The following is a 22,488-nucleotide window of genomic DNA, read 5'->3' as shown; positions in this document are numbered from 1 at the left end:
AAAGTAATTGTCAGGAAAAAAAGACAATGTAGTTGACTGAAAGTATGAGCGTGTGAGCTGAAAAGACGTAAAGCATTTAAAGAATTTAGAAAATTTTGCCTGCTACACTTCAAGTCCTTAGGGTTTGTAAAAGACAAACTCACATGCTTTAGATCAGCACTGACCCACAGAACTTTCTGCGATGGCAGGAATGTTCTGTATCTTCCCTGCCCAATGCAGTAGCTTTTGGCTATTGCATACTTAGGACATGGCTAGTGCAACGGAGGAACTCACATGTTAATTCCATTTACTTTTAATTACTTCAAATTTAAATAGCCACACATGGCCAGCTGCCACCAAATTGAACAGTGCTCCTTGTACCTTTCTGACTCTGAGGTTCTCTCACATCGGTGTGGACTTGGGAAAGCAGAAGAATGTGAATTTAAGCACACGGACTGCCTGCATTCAAATCCCAGCTTTGCCACTGAGTGATCTCATGTAACTCCATATGCCTCAGTTTCCTCACCTATGAAAGAGGAATGCTAATATCATCCCGTTACATATTAGATGTTGGAAGAAATAAATCAGTTAACACAACAACTCATGATCATTCCTCTGATTAAAACAATCTTCATGACTTACTGTAACTATGTACTCACTACTCTGCCTTACCCTCTTGGTTATATGCACAACTAAAACACTGGTACCAAGAGCCATGGCAACACATTTAGACTCTCATTAAATAGACAAGTGTTTAAATATGTGTTGAAGGGAGGGCGGGAGAGAGGGAGCAAGGAAGGAAGGAAGGAAGGAAGGAAGAAAGGAAAATGAATGAAAGAGGCACTGTTTTTCATGAAGATCGAAGAAAGCATCTAAAACAAAATAAATAAAATATGAGAGCTTCTGATAAAAATTTCAGTGAAGATGGTCGTTGGAAATGAAGATGAAGTTAAGTGCTCTGGCGGCAGCAGCAGGGGGACACGCATCCAAGCTTAGTGGTGGGACTGATGGTTCTGAGAGAACCAGGGAGAGAGGAAGCTGAACTTAAGGGTTTTTTCTAGATTCCACCTCTATGAAAATACAAACTTTAATTCAGAAAAGTGTGTTCATCCAAGGTTCTTTGAGAAAACACTGCTGTGGGCTGTGTGACTTTATTTGTCCATATTATCTGTTCATCTGTAAGGCACCGTTAGAAGTGAAGTATGTGTTTTGCTGACTCCCCATTTCCAAGTTTTTATTAATACTACGTTCACCAGTTCCCACAAAAAAGCAGTGTTGGGCAAGTTTTCATAGCTGTTTATTCATTATAAATAGTAAATATTTACTGCACTTTTTACATGAAAGACATTTTTACAACACATTGTTGTTGGTGGAGGCTGCAACACAAAGATAGAATTTCTCTCCATCCATCACCCTCTAAGACCAATGTATGAACTAAACTCGGTACTATGTCTAGTCTCACTAACTCACTATGTCATAGTTCTTAACTCTAAAGGGAATGTATTTGTGCCTACCTCATTCATGGTTCCAAGAATAGAAAGAAATAAATAATACTGCCTTCCCCCTTCTTGTTCCTCTTAACACCCCAAAAAACAAATTTATTGACATTCTAAAATGTCACCACACAAACGTATGTAAACCTCAGTTCCTATAATCTTTTCATATTGGATATCATTGTATAATTTAAAAGTACATGAGAGCCACATGGACATTTCTGTTCTTGTCCTGCCTTTCATAGAAAAGAGAATGTAAACGTAGTCATTTTAAAAGCATTATTCTCGAACATGGTCTCTAGTCAAAAGGAGCAAGCCTGGTGTTGGTTGTCCAGCAAATAGCGAACATCACTGCATTCGACCACAATGAGTCATGAGCTGCGAAAATAAAAGCACCTGCAAAAATATAGTTCTGATTCTGTTTCTACGACCCTGGCCATTGCCAAAGCTTCCGTGAGGTACACAGTATTGCACACTGGTAAGCAGCTGTGGGAATGCACGTCACTGCTCCACCCCGCCCTCCCCGCCCACCCGGTTGGCTTCTACATGAAAATGAATGGGGAAAACAGCACCCACACTGGGAAAGAAAACAAGCTTTCTTCCTGTTACCCCATGTCCTATTAGCAAGATGTGTCCTTCCGGGACATGTAGTAACAACTGAAGTACAAATGAGGATAAGATAACAAATAATTTATTTGGGAGGTCCTTTACAGCTAGTCTAACTTCCTAAAAATGGTGGCATTTATTTTTATATCAATTTCCAGTGTGTAAAAGTCAAGGATTCCTCCATTCTTGTTTTGTTACGAGAGCAGTTTAGAAGTTGTACATGTGTCAGCATTGGATATCAATCATGTTATACTTTAGAGAATTCTCCGACTATATTTTAGAACATTTTGTTTGCCCAAACCCATCCAGATAAATCTCTCTCTCTCTCTCTCTCTCTCTCTCTCTCTCACACACACACACACACACACACACACGTGAACGCACACACATGCATACCCACACACAAAAATGGAATGTTGTATCTCCTTGATCATCAGCACTAAAGAGTTGGGATATTTGATAAGTAGCCATGTTAAATCATTGCCTTAAAATGTTGCATTCATCTTTATTGTTCCGGGTCTTCCCTTTCTCCACTGCTTTTGTCCAGCATGTTCAAAAGAATTTGAAACCAACTACTGGAGAAAAAAAATCAATCATCCTCCTTTGCCTCCTGTTGAGACTGCCCCCCAAAAGGGTGATATTTTTTTCTGAGAAGATTCTTCATGTCTCAGCTGTGGAGACCGGAAACAGGGCCAGTTTTAGCTCCAAGTGGACAGTCCACTTACGCGATATCTGGCTTGAGATAATGAAAGGCACCTGTAAGAAAGCACACACAGCTTTTTAGGTCATGCTGGGACAATTCACAGCAAGGGGCAAAATCAGATACAGGCTGACAATGTCATATTTAATACCATGGTATCAAAGGATCGAGACTAATATTTTTATTCCTGAGACAAGTTTGACACAACTCTATGTCTTTGGGATTATACTCCACACGATCCTTGAGCTGACCTCATTAAGAACATGTGTTTCTAATGCCAGGGGTTATTTCATTTTGGCCAACCCTTGTGTTTTACCTAGTGGCAATCGGGTTTCACATCTCAGCAATTAATAACCGCAAGATGTTGTTGACATCAGCTAAGAAAATAATTATACAAGCGAGTCCTTGCTGGAACAATCATCTGGCTTTGCCACAATGTTGATCCTGGGAAGTGAGGCTGACTCAGGCTGCCACCTCTCCTTTCTTGAGGAAGAGATGACATTTTTTAACCTTCCAGAAATATATACCCCCTAGAAAGCTCAAGGCTTACTTTGTCCGTACTGCCCATATTGGTAGCCTGTGACAGCGTCCATACTGTAGCCGGTGGTGCTATAGGTGGGTGGACAATAGGACTGAGATGTTGGCAGACTGTCCAAGCTCTTCATATGCTCTAGTCTCTGACTGCAGCTGGCCGACACCGTGGTGGTAGGTTCCAGGCCCCCGGTGAGAGGGGAGAGAGCATAATCGGTCTGGGGCTGATGGGGTACCCCACCATGGTTGGTCAGGAGTCCCATTACCTAAAATAAACAGGCAGATTTAGGAAGATGTGATAATGTGGGGAGAACCAAACCATAGGCTATGGCTGACAAAACGACTGGAAAAGTCCCATTTTTATTTCTCTGGAAATCTGTGAAAGAGCTGTCCAGTAAATGGGGACCTCAGTTCAAAGTGGCAGGGGTATTACATCATGCCCAATGATAACATCCGACTGCAGTTTCAAAAAAAAGGAAAGGGGAGGGCATGTGGGGAAGAAGGGAAAAGAAAAAGAAGGAAGGGAAAGAGAGGAAAAAGAGAGCATAATAAAACTGAACTGGGATTTCAAAGAACGAAAAAGGAAGGAGGGACACAGAGACAGAGCTAAGGAGAAATTATACCTCTTCATGTAGAATAATGTCAAATCACATACTATTGTTTCACAGGTAATTTTAAACAAACAGGCATTTGCTTATGTTTTTAAGTTAAATGAATTCAAATCACATTCTTGTCCTTTATTTTGAGATCTCTGTGTCTTTTTTCAAAGTGTTCCCTCTAAAGGAAGCTTCTCCCTACTTTGGGCATCCTTCAGTAATTAGAAATAACTGCTCTGTGCCTGATGCTTCCTTGTACTTCTCTCACCCCCTCCCCCATTGCTTAACCATTACTTCAGCCACCTACAGTGAATTGCAAGAGATTTGAGGGGAGCAACCTATGCATCTTTATATGCCCAGCACCTAACAGAGTGAACGGATGATGAACGGATGGATGGATGGATGGATGAACGGTAAATGATTCTCCAAGAAACTGCTTCCATTGCTTATTCCTCCATTTCTTCTCTAAGCTAAATTTCATATAAAATAAGTGTTAAATGACAAATGTATTTAAAAAGTAAATTAAAAAAATAATAATAAAATAAAATAAAATAAATAAGTGTTAAATGAAAAGAAAAGCCCAAAAAAATGCAAACATGTTATAAAAAGTCCACTCCATTTTGTAAATAACCCTAAAGGGCAAGCAAACTTAAAAAAAAAAAAAAGAAAGAAAAACTGTGATAACAGAACAACTTTCAGATTAGCACAATGACATGTTTCACAACCTCAGGCTCGCTGACCCTTACAGCACCTTGTTTCAGAAGTAAGTGGATAATTAATTTTGCAGCTGGAAACCTGTCACATGAGAGAGGAAGTGATTTTTCTCAAGTTCATACAATTCAGTGGCAGGGCTGAAAGAGTAATTGCAGAAAAAATCAACTGCTAGACGAAGCGCCTCGTGTGCTTACAAAATATCACCTGCCTACAAAGTACATAAAGGCAGGGACCCCAATGGCACAGTATTGCCATAATGTTTGAAGGCTATGAAGCTTAACGTGGACACAGAGGAGCGGAAGCGGGGGCAGTGATGAAGCCCCACGCCTGACTCTGGGCCTCGTCCTGACCTCCAAGGCAATTCAGGCTAGAGAAGCCAGGATCCAGGGCTTCCAGCAAGGCAAGAGGGAGAGACTAGTCTTGCATCCCAGAAAGCATCCGAAATTAGATTCCAAAAAGCAAATGAGGCCACAATCCCCTGCGGGAAAGGTTTGCATAATCCTCACAGCTAAACACAATCTTCTTGAAATAAAGCTTTAAACTGATCCATCTTCAATTAGCCCCAAGAGAGGAGAGAGACAGAGAGACCCACCGCCTTTTGTAGATTACCCCTGTCTCCACTTCTTTGTCATACATCCAACTTTTTGAAGCCATTTCCAGATTTTCTTGAGCTCTGTGATGAAATATCTTTTTAAAAACCTCTAAAAGTTACATATATTATAAAAAATCACCATATGCAACAGCGCATAGTTTGTTTTATTGGTGGTTTGGGGAAAATGAAAATCACAAAATAAAGTAAGAATCAGTAGGATTCACAGCTCCAGGAGAATGGAAAGCCACTAGAAGCTGGGGCTCTCTGGGGGACCTACCCAACAATTTATAGTGAGTTATTTACTTCATTTTCTCATTTTAAAAAGTTGAACACAAGCTAGAATACACTGAAGTTATTTCCTGAATGTTCTTCCAACTACATGGGGTTTTTTTATTTTTTTGTCTTTCCTTGAACATGTATAGATGATTTTACAGCACATAACTTGGAAAATTTATAGACTTCAATTTACATACTAACTTATTAAATATTTCTTTTCAAGCCAAAATTACATGTCTATTAGAAGAAAAGAGTCTTTAAAATAGAGGCTGTTTGATGCGAAATGCACTCTATTTAAGTCAGAGGTACCTTTCTGTGTACTGGCCTGATGAGTGGGAATGGATAGGGAAAATTAAAATACAAAAAGAAAGTGACTTTTTAATGAAAGGGAGATAATGACACAGGGTCCAAATATTTTACTGTAAATAAGCCATGCTAAATTTAAAAAAAAAAATTGAAAAAGCCATTTTGTGACTGTATCAATCCAGAGAAGAAAATTATCCAGTGGTACTAGATAAAAGGAAGATATTTTAAATTAATAGCGTCCTTCATGAAGATAGATACTTGAAACTCAGTTAATGGTATGTCACTCTAAGGAAGAAATGGAACACTCTATGTACAATTATAGTTAGAGAGGAAAAGCAGAATTTTATTCAAAACATGCACACTCTCCCATGAGCTATATGTACATTTTTGTGATAAACTTTTTTTTATCCTCTGCCATACATTTCTTGCTTGCATGGCTTTGAAGGCAGCAATAACTTTTACTGGGGGCACGGGGAACAGGGGGTCGGGGACCATGAAGAGCCTAAAAGAGAAGAAACGAGTCCTTCCTATGAGCACAATTCAGCTCCTGATGTTCAAGGAGCAGCTTTTTGCAGTTGCTGAATTAGAAAAAAGGTTGGACAGGACTTAATCTAAGACCTTGAAATATTATCTGTTGGCGGGTGAGGATCTCAGGCAGAGCCACACTCTAGGGCAACAGAAAGACGGCCTCAAAGGTTCCAGGGCACAGTGTCTCTCAGACAGCGGGAGTAGGGCCCAGTCAGAAAGGATGGCTACTGAGTGAAAGAAACAGAAGAGATGCTCCTGGGCCTTCCTAGCCATACTGCCACTAGTCACACATGGGAAGCTGGTGATGGCTCCTGCCTTAGCAATAGCTCTTAGCTCAACAGCCCAAGACGCAGCAGCCCACGTGAGGAAATTGAGAGGACCAGAGACCGATTATCTTTGGTCCCCTTGACTTCCCCAGGAGAGCCCAAGAAATAAGACATTCTCCCGCAAACTCATTCTTCCATTGTGATTGTCACATATTGTAATTGTGATTGGTTTCTCGAGAATCGTTATGTGGATGAGGAAAGGCATGCTAGTCTTTTCCTACATTTGGTCTGAAATTGAAACTAATAAATAATTATAACTAATACAATTTATTTCAATATGTCACACTGACAAAACTTGAGAAATGTACGTTTTTAATAACTTATAATTTAAAAATTAAAAATGAAATCTCTGTTGGAAAAAATAGTGAATATACAAATAAAAAATATAATACTTTCCCCTAACATAGTTTAAAACCTCAAGTTTCTATGGAAGGGTCCCATTACACTTTTATGTACATTTCTTTAAAAACAGTTTTGTGTTTCATGTGGTTCAAGGAAAGCTATGAAAATTTCTTTTTGCTGCACAAAGTTGGTAAACAAACTTCTTAGAACTCCCTGAGTACAGTTATGGAATGTCTTCCAGTCATTTTCTCTTATAGAGTATTGTCCACATTTCTTTTGTGTACGCTTTTCCTACAGAAATTGTAATTCAAAACGTAAAATAAAATCTTAATTTGTTGCAAAGTATGTTTTTTTCCTCTCATCAACCATTAGTTAGTAAGTTATTTCTATTACAGGGATGGCCATTTTTGCTTGATTTTTTTTTAAATTTTGGGTGGGAGGAACACAATTGTCTGGCTTTCACCAACTATTTCAAAGGAAACCAAATAAACTTAATTCTGTTGGTGGAACACTAGCCACATTATTAAATGCCATCATATAAATACAGGAGACACAAGGACCTGGAAAATCATTGTCCTTTAATGAAAAGCTCAGCTCTGTCCTTTGGGAAAGGAATGTGGAGAAGAACTTAGATTTTTTCCTTTTAGGTGAGTACAACTCTTAGGTAAGGAATCTGAAAAAAAAAATCTATTACATATATTTCTAAATTGTTACCTCCAAACACATTTCCCAGACACTGTTTCTAAGTTGTATAATGGATAACCTTTTACAAACAAATTCAAAGCCTCAGAATCATAAACTGACACTTCTTCGGCCAATTCCTTATTCATTCTCATTATTAGCGACATTTTCTAAAGAGCTCCTTAAACTCACTCTGAAATTTCAGATTTCCAAAAAGGTTGTTTACATCTTGATGGGAAGATTATATGGTTCAGGAAAAGCTAACTCTTTACAATTGCTTCATGCCATACTTCTCTTGAATTCATTTTCCTGTTGTTAAGATTAAATATAAAAGATAAAAACTATGGGCCAAATTAATATTCACAGAACAATGTGTCTGAAAAATATTTGTCTTGGAGTAAGCATTATGGTTCTGCCTTCAGTTGGAAGTGCTCAGAGCCTATCAGAAATCTAAAATGATTTAACAAATTACGGTGTGCATCCAGACACTCTTTTTTTGTTAGTAGAAATCCTGGTTCTCGTCTTTAAACAAAAAAATTTTAACAAAATTTTAACAAAAAAATCCTGGTTTTTGTTGCTGTTCTTAAGTCACCAGCTGTCCTTATTTAACATTTAATAACATACATTTCATTGCTTTTTAGAAGACCATTGTGAATTACAGCTTTGTAAAATAGAAAGTTTTTTTTTTTAACCTTCTACTCACCCCTCCAAAGTTTACTGAATATACTGACTATATCTATTTTTTTAATTTGGACATCGTTTATTTCCAGAGCCAAACAAATATTCAAATGCCTATCCAAGTGATTTTTGCACTACGGAGGCTACTGAAGTCACTTCATGGTTAAATCTCAGTGCCTGCATCTTTGAGGCTGAAAAGCTTAGGTTTGAACTGCGGAGACTTTCCAGAAAATGTTGTCTTCAGATTCAAATGCCTTAGGAATTATCCTGCAGTTGATTAGCATCTAAATAATTAGATTTTTGGCCCTGTCTGTTTGAAAGCTATCTGAGGGAAGTTGCCTGAAGGCAGAAGTTTCTCTGAAGGTAAGCAGGGTGACCTTCTCACCCAGACCAGAGTTATGGGAAGAGCACGGCCGACCTCTACCGAACCAGACAGGAACTCAGTGCGTGTAAAATGTCCTGCTAAATATGCCCTTATTTTTCACTTTAGTCATTAGTTCACATTTTACAGGTGCCTATGTTTAATGCCTGATGAAAGAGTGTGAGTACCAGACAAGTGTGGCTCAGATGTTGAATGTATTTTCAAGCTTTATTTGTGAAGAACACAGTAAGTACTGTCTGAATTAAACTCTTAAGTAACACATAGGCTTTAATCTCTAGTCCTGTGACCAATTCCAGAATCAGTTCCATTTTATCAATTCTTTAGAATACCTATTTCTTAATAGAGCTAAGCTGTTAAATTGGTAGGAATATTCTTTAGGGACTGATGCCTAAAATATAAATCTAGGCAAAGAATTAGCATAGAAAAGGCTTGCAAAATGCATGTATATGTGTATATGCAAAGACATATATATGTAATATGTATAGTTCTAGCTAATAATGAACAATCATATTATATCCACCTATTATCAATAAAATAAAACCCATTAAAAAAAAAAAAGCTTATTCTACCTAAATGAAAAAGCATGCCAGTTAATACATTTGGTATTTGACTATGTTGGACCCACCATTGGCCATAATAAAATTCTCATATGTTTTAATTCGTTTACGCATGCCTGCATTTAATATGCTTTCTGACCATGTCTACAATTAATATGATTTATGAGAAAAGAACATGTGCGATATTGGGGGGTCAGGGGGTACAACATACATATTTTTCCTTCTATGAATGAAAAATTTAACAAAACGTTTCAAGGAAAATTGTTGGCTGTTAGCATATTGAGATGGCCTGACAGAGCCCTGAGTAAACTTGGGGCAGTTAATGATATCCTCTTATCTGACCCTGACACATTTGCAGCATGTAATTTACAGAAGCTCTGTCCAGGGAATCTTGACAAATGCTCCTAACGATGTCAGGGCAATGTTCCATTCTAATGCAAAACAGATGTGGGTCGGATACCCTCATTCATCACTTAGCACTAGAGTCTCAAACTCTCTCTGGAAGGAATGACATTACCTGCTGTTAACTCTTCTCCGTTCAGGAAATTTCTCACAACCACAGTAGCCTTTCTTAAAGGGTAAGCACTCAAAGCTATCATCGTTTCAGAAACCTGTCTGAACACATGACTGTGGAAAATCAAACGTATATCTTGGTTTAATTTCATGACGACTGCAGGACACGTTTGCTAAATATTAATTGACCTGTCGGGACCTGAAATTCCAAATATAGAAAGGCAAATGCTCTGTGCTTGGACATCCCACAATACTTCAATGAGAGGGCGTTTAAAACCCTATCTCTAATTGCCCACAAACTAAACCCGCATTCATGGGAATTCATAGGGCTCATTCCCCGCCATAACCATTCATAAGTCTAAACCTTGCAGAACCTTAACTGCCCAGCTCTGACTGAGTGCTTAGACATTTTAAACAACTGGAAAATTTATAAATTTCAATTTACATACTAACTTATTAGATATTTCATTTCAAGCCAAGTCCTAGTTATAATGAACTAGGACTACACATTGCTGTTTAGGAAAAAGAGACTCAAATTTGCCTCTCCTAACCAGAGGGATACTGGCTCCACTGTATTTCCATCCCACTAAAATTTCCCTTCCGCCCAAAACCCTAACAACACAGAGGGTAGACATTCCAGCTTACTAAGGGAGGAAAACAGTTGCCCTGCTCAACAAGAAAATTTCTTCTTTTTTCCAGATCACTTGTGAAGGAGGCAAATATGTCTGTGGCTGCCCAAAGTCAAAGTCATAAGATTCCACCTATTAAATGCCTGAAGATTATAGAAGAGAATCATCCTTTTCCTTCTATGTGAAGGAAGCTATGTCCTTAGGACAGAGAAAAGAGCCAAATGAACAGACCAAGTGATACTGATTTAATGAGTAGATGTCAAGAATAAACATACCCTGTAGGAAATGTTTTCTGGTCAGTTTCACAGGCATTATGGTAAGAAAGAATAAGCATTCATTTCAGATGCGTGGAAATGTGCAGCAGCTCGACAGATCTGGGTCAACATTTGAGCATACAGTCTTCTAAGAACCAGAAGCTACAAGTCCATTAGGCTAAAATCCTATACACCTTAATTTCCTCCCTTGCCCAATTCTAGGGGCACTGGACCACTAAAGATGTTGTGTTGCTTTTCCACTTGAAAATGTACTTGTGTCCTTGATCACACATTGGGTGGCAGCTATGCCTCCTATTGCACAGGCAACTTGGTGTAGGCTGGCGACAGTCAGGGAAGCCACTTACTTAGGTCTCTGATCTACAGAAAGTGCCTGCTCCTACAGATGAGACAAAATAGGGTCTTTGTGATTTAGTGATTGAAAGAATGTTTCCTGATCAATTAACACAAAATTACTCAGATAACCTCTTTCTTTCTAAAAACCTTTCTATTGTACCTGTTGTTTTAGCTACAGGATAAATCCTTTAGGGTGAGAAAATCATCAGAGTCTCTTGCCGTTGAGGTAAGTATCATGCTTCCAATTTATCCAGTGCCTGGAATCATAGAAGCAGAACTGCATAGTTTTTAAATGAATTCATGTGATATTATATTTAAATAAATCAAAACAAAAAAAAGGAAAGGAAAACAATAGGATAATCCTCTCTCCTCCCCACTCTTAGCCACATGGGATGGAAGATTGTTGGCTCTTGCTTTCATTGTAGCAGATTCTCATGTTATTGTGATCCTAATTACTCAAACAAAATCAATATTTTTTACTTTGCCTTTCTGGAGACTACCGTATACCAGGCATGTTACAATTACTGCATTCTGAATGCATACCAATATGAGTCCTTAGTTGTTTAAAATGTCTAAGTGTAATAGTACCTGAAAACATATCAGCCCACCAAGAAATTGCCTTTCTTGGATATTACTCAATTTCCACATTTGCTCTTTTTCAGAAACAAACAAAAGTACTTTTTTTTTTTTTTTTTTGGTCAAAGGTTCACATGATATTTTTCAGTAAACAAAAATGAAACAGTATCATTACTTTATCAAAGAGCATTTAAACTTCCTAGGTACTGTGTTACTCAGCATAGCTCTATAAGACAATCCTTTTTAAATATCTTCCAAGTTTAACAAGAAGATCAAACAGAGCTGAGATAGTTAAAGCAGCTTGTCTGGAGACACACAGCTAGTGAGGGGCTGATAAATATTGGAATCTAGTGCTTTTGACCTTGGGGCTCCTCGTTTAGATGGATGAGTTTTACCCACACTGCAATCAATTCATTAAACAGGAATTCCTTTTCTTTCCTTTACTCCCTTACCTGCGTTATCTAAGTAAACATTATTAAGCAGTGCACAGTTTCTTCTTTAAAATTACTCTTTCCTGCTAAGTTGTTGTACAGAGGGGTGACAGCGTGTTGAAGCAGACGACAGCATCAGATGTTTAATAGAAAGAAGCGTTCGCTTGTGAAAAAAATCAAGGGAATCGTTTTGGATATGGCCGAATCATGAGTTGGGTCTCCACCTGTGTTTTCTTCCTTTCAGCGTTTCCTAGGAAATGTTCCTCGAAACTTGGTAGTCCGATACTCAACAAAGTGCTCCTTAGTTAAATAGGAAACACCAAGTTATAAGAACGTGCTTCCACGTTGCCAGTCTTGCCAGAGACTGCAGTGGGCTAATGTGTACTGAGACTCTGAAAGACAAAGGGGTATAATTTGCAACATCTGCCAAATTATTGATTCCGAATTCATTTTCCCCCAAACCGCCATCCCAAAGAGTCCACTTTGGGGAACAGGCCTTGCTTCTGAGACACTGGTTTCTGGGTGTTCAAAAATGACTATGACTTAGGACCACTCCTCCAGCGCAGCAATTTTCAACAGGTGTGCCACAGCACACAGGTGCGCTACAAGAATTTTTAAAACATGCGTTACCTGACTATTTAGTCAGGAGCACTGACCTCTTTTCCCGTAGATTGTCAAATTTTTAAAAAATGACAACAGCCAATACAACAATCGCCATTTGGTGTGAGTGAACAAAATTATACCTATTTTCTGTCAGATCAGCAAAAAATATATATTTTGTAGTGTGCTGCAGAATTTTAGTAATTACTTTACATGTGCCCTGAGATTAAAAAAAAAAAAAAGGTTAAAAATCACTGCCCTCGTAGCCCAGCATCAGAAAAGGAAATGGTTACTTTATAACACAATGTGGCATGTGTTTTAGCAAGGTATGAATATAGTACTGTGACATCAACAGAGGCTAAAACAAGAAATTCTGCCTGGAAGAGTTACGGAAGGGTTGACATTGAACTAGAAACCTTTCCATGGAGTCATATGAGTAAGAGGATCAGCTCTATAAAGAGCTTTTAAATCTCAGAACAGATGCAAAGGTTTAATTCAATTTTTTAATGCAACCAGTACAAAGTGAGTCAGTATTATATGAGGGGGAAAAAAAGATAATGATTTCTTTAAATAATGCCTCCCTCCTTCATTAGTTTAGCGTTGAGGATTAGCTGCGCCGTGAACTCACACACAAGAAATATTCCCTTGAAGGTAGAAATGCCAACTTGTGATTCTACAAAGTACACTGTCTCCAGGGTCTCCCAATTTTCCATCTCTCCCCTAGATCAGCAGGGACAATGCCATCACTAATCGCCGAAATTCTAGTTTACTAAACTCTAGTGAAATGTCATGAGTAATTTTTAAATATTATGCTGTACATTGAAAAATATACACCTCTGATGGAACCCAGACTGTTTTGCAGAGACGGATTCTTTAGGGAGGAGAAAAAAAACAAAAAAAACAGTACACAACTAATGACTGAATCCAGTCTTCTATGTCTGCAGTACAAAGCACACATTCAGCCCCTAATTGAATAAATATGCAAGTATTCAGATTTCTGAAGATATTGCCATTTTGCAAATGCAGTAATAAATTAAAAGCTTTACATTGCATTCCAACCCCATATAAAGGGTTGATTCAGACCACTGGCCTCACACTAGAATCCAACACAGCTTTACCGTGTATTATTGAGTACAAAGAAAAACTTTTATTCTAGTAGCTTAGTTATGGACCGAGCAATCACATTCAATTTTTTCTCCTCAAGGGCTAAAGGAATTCAAATGGGCCTAAAAACGATGGGGTTGTTGCATTTGATTTGTCTAATGCACGGGAGAAAGTTGCTGATGGAGTTTCTATTTAAATCATTTCAGCAGACACCAGAAAATTTTAATTCAGCAAGAAAGGTTTTCTTGTGGCTTATTTCAGTGACATGATGTAAGATGCAATCACTGGCTGCTGCTCCCTCCTTCTCTCTAAAAAGGAGATTTTGGCCAAGTAGTCGTTTCTCTCACAATTCTCCAAATCTGTAACTAACTCAAGAGACTGTGGCTACAGCTGACATAAACCAGGGCTCTCCCCGTATTCTTTAGGGGCAGTGACCACACCCTTCAGGGGAAAACCAATGGCACCAAGTCAATTACAGTCTGCAATAACGCAACAAATGGATTAGCAGCACTCTTTTCATCGCCGAGAGAACATCTCGAAAACTTAATATGGCAGAATGGAAACATGCAAATGGCCAATGGTTATTCCAGTATAGCTGAGATGAGCTCCTTTATGGTCACAAACTTGAGCCTTCATCAGCATGACAGGCTTCTGCAGCCTTGGCTTTGAGCTCATGAGCTGCTTTAGCAATGAAACAGAAAGCAACTCAGGCTGCCCTTGTTGCCCGGAATGTTTCTCTGCCCAAGCTCTGCTGGCCACCCCATCGATCTCTTCAGTCAAAATCATTTCCTTTTCTTCCACAGATGAACTTCTGGGAAGTGTGACAGTAAGGAAGTGGCTCCGCTGGGCCGTGGTTGGTGGCAGGCCACCTGCGTGTTGGGTTCTGCACGATGATAAAAGTAGGCCAAGCGCCCAGAAGCTGCAACCCATGTGTGAAGTGGACAAAACAGCTGGCCTGACATCAGGTAGCTTCTGAATGTGTGACCAAAAATGTCCAGGAGCTGGCCCTACCACCAGGGAAAATCTTACTGTTTTTATGTTTCGACCGCACAAGAGATAGTCAAGGTATGACCACGCCACAGAGAAAATGATTGCCTCCCGATATGAAACCAAAAAGTACCTATCACAAGCATTCTTAAAGACTATCCGCATCCACATAACAAGCTGCTGTGCAGTAAGCCCTTACTCCTCCCATGGACAAAGAACCACCATCTTGCCGGCAGCTAAGGAATTTGAGATAATTGTGAACAGTGTGGTCCAAAAAATGACAAGCAAAATCAAAAGCAGTCTTGAGTTTTGTGTACACATATTAACACTCAAATGCTTCTCCCTAATAAGTTTCAGGATTAACAAATGTTTGTCAAAAGAAACTGTGCTGAGCAATTGAAATCTAATTTGAAATGGAACCACAACAGTCTAATACATATATGCATGAAATGGAGAAGCTGCTTAATAGGCGTAGCTGACACCAAATATGCAATTTACATACATTACACACTAATAATCTCGATTTTAATATTATTCTTTAAAAGCAACTGGAGGGGTGGTTGAGTTAAAGGTTTTCTTGTGCGAAATGTGAATAAGAACAAAAGATGATCCTGGCGTCCTCTGCCATTAACCACAGTCTCGTTAATATATAAAGATCTCCCCGCTCTTTCTTGAGTTCATTTCTGAGACCGAGCCTCATCCCCACAAAGCTGTGATGATTCAACCAGACTTAACAGATGAATGGTCGATAAACTTGATGAGATCCGCAGACCTACTCTTTGTTCTTGAGTCGCTGAGTGGTGAGCAAACATTCAAGCATTTTCAAGCCTGGCACACAAATCTTTATGAGATTTTTTTTTTCTTTCCTCAGTAGATTACCCATGAAATAGGACAGGTGTACTGGTTATTCAATTACATCTTACCCAAGACCTGGACTAACTTTCAAATGAGGCCTCTGAGCATAGCTCTTACCATGGGGATTTATTAATAACAGTTAAACATTCTCTAAAACAAAACTTTTTTTTTTGTAATTTAAGCCTATTTTCTTATTTTGTCATTTGTTTCACTCATAAACCAGAAACAAAAATCTGCCCATCTGCAGTAAACATAAAATATGTTCATAATAATCCAGATTTATACCAAATGTATTTTTAAGTGTTGCTGAATTGAGAGAGGACTCAAAATTTATGGCCTCTGAGGTTGCAAAGAGGACTTCCTCTTTTTAAGGAGGGAAATGTTTAAAATGAACGTAAGAAAGGCTCAGAAAGCTTCTTGGATATCAAATGGCTCCGTAAGAAAAAAAATGTGAATGATATGAGTAAATGAATCAAAACCATATGGATCAAATTTTCCCTAAAATACACAGTTTGAAAAATTAAGGAGGAAAAGTGCTTGGCAAAATGTGTTTTACGTTTTACCAAACCCAAAACATTTGAAGAATCATTTGCAATGGTTGATGAACCTTAAATGCAGCCAAGTTGGCCCATTTTTGTATACTACATAGCAATAAAAACCAAAAGCTTCCTAGAAATCATGTAACCCACTGATACTGTATCTCACTCAAGAAATTATTAGAAGTTGTCACCGAAAACTGTGCTGTTTGTAGAAGTAGGGTGGGGACAGGGCATGAAATGATAAAAGGTTGTTCGTGCCATAGGCCTTGTTTCTCGGGTTTGGATGTGTATGTTTTGGAGGTGGAGGAGCAGTGAGGGTAGTGTTTCTCACAAAGTTAATTAGAAGAACATGTTAATTAGTCTCATGCCTTGAGCATGTGGTAGTATTTCCTTGGCCCTCCCTCTTCCAAGTCGACGTTCCTTTTTCTGTCCTGCACGTGCAGGAAGGTGCCGGTAACATGCAGGGTCTCTGCTTCCCTGTGCTCTTTCTCCATCGTCTCACACCAAGAGAACACACCCTTTTACGAGAAGGCAGCTGCCGCCGGGAGAATCCCTCTCTAGAGGGAGCTGAATGGGTTTCTTCTCAGAGGGTGTTTTGTCATTCATTACATATGCCCTGTCTCCTAAAAGGGTTATGTCATTCAGAGGAAATACAATTCAGAGGCCGCAGAAAATGTTGAGGTTGTTAGCCCGCCCTCTCCCTCCCCCGTCCCTGAGAACCTAGTCTCCAGTCCACCAACAGGTTCGGTCTTTGAGGGAATGGGAAGCCAAACACTCCTTCCCTGGAGCCTTTCAGCCTTGCCTACGGGAATTGGGTTGAACATCAGCGCTGGAGCCCATGGAGAACTTTCTAGGATACTGTGTTCCCTCAGCAAGTAAAGTGTGTAATTTCTGTTTCTAGAAGAATTAGTAACAACTTCAAGAGAGATGGATAAGGCTCTTAACTCTGGCAATTACTCCCCTGTCATTTCTTTAATGTTGGCCTCAGTTTTCCCAAAATTTAAGTGGGGCTGTCCCCTAGATATAGTTACTGACTTCCTCAGAACAAGGTAAACTTGCCAGCAATTAAGCAGCACACACACCCTTTCAGAACTTGAGAGAAGATATGAACAAAGTTTCTAAAAATTGTCAGTGTTCTGAGACTTATAATGTCATACACACATGTCAGTCCATTGCTGTTCCCGTCTCAGCAGCTGGACAGGTATGACCTTCCTGAGTACCCTGCTTCACACACCCCTTCCTCCTGAAGCTGAGACAAGGACTGAGGGCACCTAACAAACACCACTTGGCTAACGACTTTGATCCCACGCTTTAAAAGGATTTTTGCTTGAGGGGGCAGATAGGTTAAAAACCCCCAAAGAAAAGGAACTGCAGTCCACACATACAGAGAAACAATATGCCTGTCATGGTGTCTATTAATACCTTCACAAGAAACTACAAAAACCCTTGCACAAAAGTTTACACACATTCTAACTCATGATTCTCAAGTTGGGATGGCAAATAATACATCCATTTCAATGACACTAGGGGAAAAAAAATAAAATGCACAAATATTTTTAACATGTCAAATAGCCTCCACTGAAGATATCTACAGCGAATGGATCGTAATGACTCAAACAACTTTAGTGACAATTTGACTTAAATAAATAGGTGGTGAAAGGTCTATGGTGAAATATAAAGGTAGAGAAAAGACAAGATGCAAAGTTATATTCACTGCTACCTCAGGTATATTTTTTAAAAAAGTGTAAGACCCTAAAGGGAGAGCTAGAAGGCAACAGGCAAAAATATCAACAGTGGCTGCCCAGGGCAATTATTTTTTTCTCCTCTAAAAACACTTTAGAAAAATATTTCCATCTTCTACAATAAGCATACAGATTATTAGTAGAAGTTAGAAGATTAATAGAAGTGTATAAAGCAAAAATATATACATATATAAGGAGTGTATTAGCACAAAGAGTATAATTTAACCTGAACCCCAAAAAGTTTAGAAAACTAGTTACTACTAAATGATTTTAAAATGTGACTGAAGCCCAGAGGCCAAGAATCCCAGGGTCCAGGCCCAACTGTCTCACGGTCAGCCCTGTGGCCTCCATGCTGAGCCTCAGTCGGTATGTCTGCATTGTAGGCGTCCAGATAGAAGCAAAGGAAGTGAAAGAGTGAAAGGAAAAGAAGAAATGGTAATCGGAGGATTAATTTCATTTTAATATTATATAGTCCCCTATATTAAGAAGCCCTTCTATAAAATCAGCAATAAGACTAAAGGATCACCTCTACCCTTTCTCTACCTTAGTTTACAGGTAAACCAGGCTGCTTGATGTGGGCTTTTTCTCTTCCAATTTTCTTCATAAGATTTTAATAAATCCAGACGATCAAACATAGGGCAGGCCCCCTTCCTTCGCTCAAATAGAGGCGTTCCTGGGGAGTGATAAATCCCAGAAGCTATAGAAATCCGAGTTCTAATTCCCAAGGGCTCTACTCCCTCATTTTGTAAAGATGCTTGATGAGATACGGATTCACTCACTGTCTTTCATTCAATTTCGCGTGAGGAAATAAGAAGCTTCATATTATTTGTCTCTTAGCTCAGTCTTTGGGGAAGCTACCAGAACTGAGACCACATGGATTCCTACCAGTGGTTTGAGGCAGAAACGTATGGTAGAAATGCAAAATATCCTGAATATTTGCAATGCTTGAAGGAAGGCATTAACATAATATGTAAGAGCATAGTAAAGAAATACAGAAAACATTGCCTGCGGAACTTTCCATTGCTCGCTATTGGAATGATTCCCACCCGCCTGCCAACTCCGGAATCATAGCCAAGCTTCTTGAAAATCAAGGATTAACAGTTTCAGGATCAAGTGCTAATAATTCCACTTTTGTAATGCTTGTATAATGTAATAAAATACACTTATTAGACCATACAAGGTGATACACTTATTTAAAAAACTAGCCGTTTCACTGATAGAATATAGATTTGTGTCGTTATATTTACTATGATTGAACACTAAGAAATGGCGTGAGATCCCTGGGTCTCACCTTACAGAAGTGGTTAGGCTTGAAGTTTACTTTCATTAAAACTTTCAACCAAATCATGTTTATAAAAAGCTTTTTCATGGCCCAAAACCACTAATGTGAAAAACTGCAGGGATAACTACTTCTGATGTTCCTTCTAAACTGTGGAAGACGTTTATATGCTATAAATCTGGGCATTTTAAAGATGCATCTATTAATATAAGTTCACCATTTTCATGCAAAATCACATTCATAAATGCCAGCACTTGGAAATTAAATGTACTAAAGTCCTGTAGGAAGTACGTTCATTGTTTTCATGTTGTTATTTTCGGCTGAGGTTTAAAGCCACCTCTTAATTTTTTTTATCCCAGAATGTGGTATAGGAATCTATGAAACTTAATTACATTTACTGTTACCAAAAAAAAAAAAAAAAGGATTTATGAACTTTTGCCTTGAGGCAGAAATGTTTATTTCATTGCCTTTACTATTCATTCTTTTCAACTCCAACAGCTTTGAACTTTGTAGCTGCTCAGAGTTATCACTGTGGTGCAGAGCCCAGGAACCCCACTCCCAAGATGCAAACCACAAGTTGAAGAAAACGAAGAAGGCAAAGATATATGAGTCGTTATTTTGGCCACCCTTTGTGCCATTAAAATCTCATTTTCTGCCTATTAGAATGCCCTCTTGGTGCTTAGGCAGCGGTGATAGTCAGTGATTAGTGTGTAATTGACTATAATTGTCTTTTCACTTTTCATTTGTGTCATTCTGAGCTTCTCTCTGTTTTTCTAACCACCAAGAAGAAAAAGGGGGTTAAGAAAAGATAAAGCTGTTAAAACTCTCACTCTCAGCCCCAAAGAGATTCTCGATTGCAATTATAGATTGCTACCCTTTTGTGACATCTCTCCAATTTTAGCAGGCAGATATCCTCACCACCTGGACCAAGAGCTCTCTAATAAAATCAAGTGATCTGTATTTAAACAACTGCTAATAATGTCAACCTCAGACAGATGCCACATGTAGGAAATTTAACCAACCCTCTGACATGCAATTATCAAGGCAATTTATTAATATGATCTCTCAAGAAAAGCTCATAGTCCAATGCAAATTAGAAAAACAATTACAACATTCAAATATCTCTATATTCCCAAAGAGCTGTAATTCTCGTAATTCGTGCATTTATGAGTCATTTATCCCAAAGCCTGTAGTCACCAGCTCTCTCCCTGAACAACTGGTTTGCCTCCTCTCAATTGTTTTATAAAATCTGGTGTTTTATTAGTTGCTTTTGCTCACAACCCTCTCAGCTAACCAAATACCATTTTTTAAAAATATGTGTGAGTTTCTTACCCAAAGACCAGAACTAGGAGTAGAGATGACAAACACCTTGACGACTATGTAGAAACATAAAATCTTCATGATTCTGTTATAAATCACTTGAATTTTAAGTTTAAGCTACAACTTTTGATACAGCCTGTAGGAAGGCTGGAGAGAAAGGAAACTAGGAAACTGAAATCATGTGGCTTGTATAAAGAATACATTATGGTTTAAATTTGGCAATTCATTATACCACTGCCTCGGGGAATTGACTATTCGGTTCTGGTACACAGCAAATCGTCTGTCTGGAAACACGGGACTGACCTGAGGTGAAAGGCCATTGCCAATGGCGGGGTTCATGGGGTTGGAGGGCCCAGACGGAGGCACAAAGCTGTCTGTATAGCTGGAAAATCCATGCCTGGTGCTGGGGAGACAATAGGCGGAGCTGCTGTCCGGGTTCGAAGGAAGAGTGCTTTGGTGTACGGTGCTCGGGGGAAGTGGCTGAGGTCTGTGAACGGTGCTGCTGGGATCTGACACGGCTGCAATGAAGAAGATGGTCAGCCACCAAGCTCCTTTGTTGGCACAGAAAGCTCAGTGCAAAAGTGCACAGTCACCCAGCCATTGGGAACATCGATTGGTCCAACCAAATGTTCACTTTTCAACTGCCACTTTTTGACGTGCCAATATCTCTGCACATGTGTGCAAGTACATAGCTTATTTCATGGCAAACTCAACCAGAATAGGAATTCAGAAATCACATTAACAATGCTAACAAACCTATTTGAGTAGGGAATGTTATTAATCAGCCTAAGAATTAACCAATGTAAGAGTTGCAAGTCTCAAATTTCTTTAGCAAATATACGTTCAAGGCACCTAAGCATTAGTACAATAGTCTAGTTCTGGAATGCCTGGAATGCTGTCTTTCATAATCCAAACTAATACTGTCTTATTTACCTACTCACTTCGATTTGCCAGCAAACAGTAACTTTATCAAAGCTTACCGTCCCTCGATTACTACTGCACTTAGTACCCATCCCAGAACTTCAGTTAGTGGCACCCTGGAGTACCACTGTAGAGGCAAATTTTTAACCAAAGAAAAGCAAACTGCGTAAATTTTTAGAAAGGTTGTTTAGTTTCATTGTTTTTGTTTTGGTCTCAAACACTGAAATAGGATTATATTACAACACAATTTATCTAGAGAGATTCAGATTTGCCCTAGAACAAACTATTTCTGAAGTGTGACTGGTATGTCCAGGGCAACCTGATGTAATGTCATTAACACGCTAACAGCAGCAATGTCATCATCGTCCTTAAAATCAGCAGCAGGGAAAGCTGTCAGGAATTCTATTTTAACTTGGCCTTGACTCCCGTCCTCCATACCTTGTGGAATAGCGGTGGGCTGGTACGAGGTCTCCGACAGCTGGTATGTTGGCAAGGTGGGCATGGCGGTGGGAGGGAAGCCGCCCGGAATGAGATGGTTGAAAGCCATCAGTTGATTGGCCCCAGCTTGTTTCCTCCATCTTGCACGGCGGTTGCTAAACCAGACCTATGGATTTAATTTAAAATTTGAGGATTTCACTGATGAAATAATAGTACACTCTTAATGAATTTTTCATGCTAAGACAGATTAAAGGCCCCTTATTGACAGGGCAAATGGAAGAAAGAACTCTCTGCCCTCTGTGTTGTATTGTCAGGGGAGAAAGGCAAGTTAAATGTCAGGGGTCGCAGAGAGGCTTCCGGGGACTTCCGTGGGCTCGCAGAGCCCCCCGCAAGCCCAGGGGTGACCATGGGCAGGGATGGCTGAGCAGGAGGGGGAACAACAGAGACTCCCCACTGGTACCACCAACACCGTCCCACCTTCATGTGTTCTAGGGAGGACCCCTGAGCCTCTGACCCCCACAACATACGTCCTAATGTGTACTTGCCAACTACAGTACCCCTCGTGTCTTATATTCTTATCAGATTATCTCCATACTTCTGTGGTCATTATGGATGGGCATAGCTCCTGGATAGTCATGTGAATTGACCAAGAGGCTAAA

The 22,488-nt window shown here is 39.3% G+C and overlaps 1 protein-coding gene across 2 annotated transcripts in view; it reads right to left on the bottom strand.

Annotated features, from left to right (window-relative positions):
- Nucleotides 1-2,583: 2,583 nt before the first annotated feature.
- Nucleotides 2,584-22,488, bottom strand: part of PAX3 (paired box 3) — a 91,360-nt gene continuing 71,455 nt past the window's right edge. The window contains exons 6-10 of one of the 2 annotated variants that reach the window (XM_054586134.1): nucleotides 21,830-21,995; nucleotides 20,774-20,988; nucleotides 3,329-3,575; nucleotides 2,804-2,834; nucleotides 2,584-2,650 (exon numbers count right to left, since the gene is read on the bottom strand). In XM_054586134.1, the coding sequence (XP_054442109.1) occupies nucleotides 2,584-2,650; nucleotides 2,804-2,834; nucleotides 3,329-3,575; nucleotides 20,774-20,988; nucleotides 21,830-21,995 (726 nt within the window). Of the gene's footprint in view, nucleotides 2,651-2,799; nucleotides 2,835-3,328; nucleotides 3,576-20,773; nucleotides 20,989-21,829; nucleotides 21,996-22,488 lie in introns of those variants that run through there. The other variant, XM_054586135.1, reaches the window with a different exon arrangement.

The sequence above is a fragment of the Pteronotus mesoamericanus genome, unplaced genomic scaffold (assembly GCF_021234165.1).
Source record: "Pteronotus mesoamericanus isolate MK-2021 breed Mesoamerican mustached bat unplaced genomic scaffold, CSHL_Meso_final contig_90, whole genome shotgun sequence".
NCBI lineage: Eukaryota > Metazoa > Chordata > Mammalia > Chiroptera > Mormoopidae > Pteronotus > Pteronotus mesoamericanus.
This window is presented reverse-complemented; position numbering and strand designations above follow the sequence as displayed.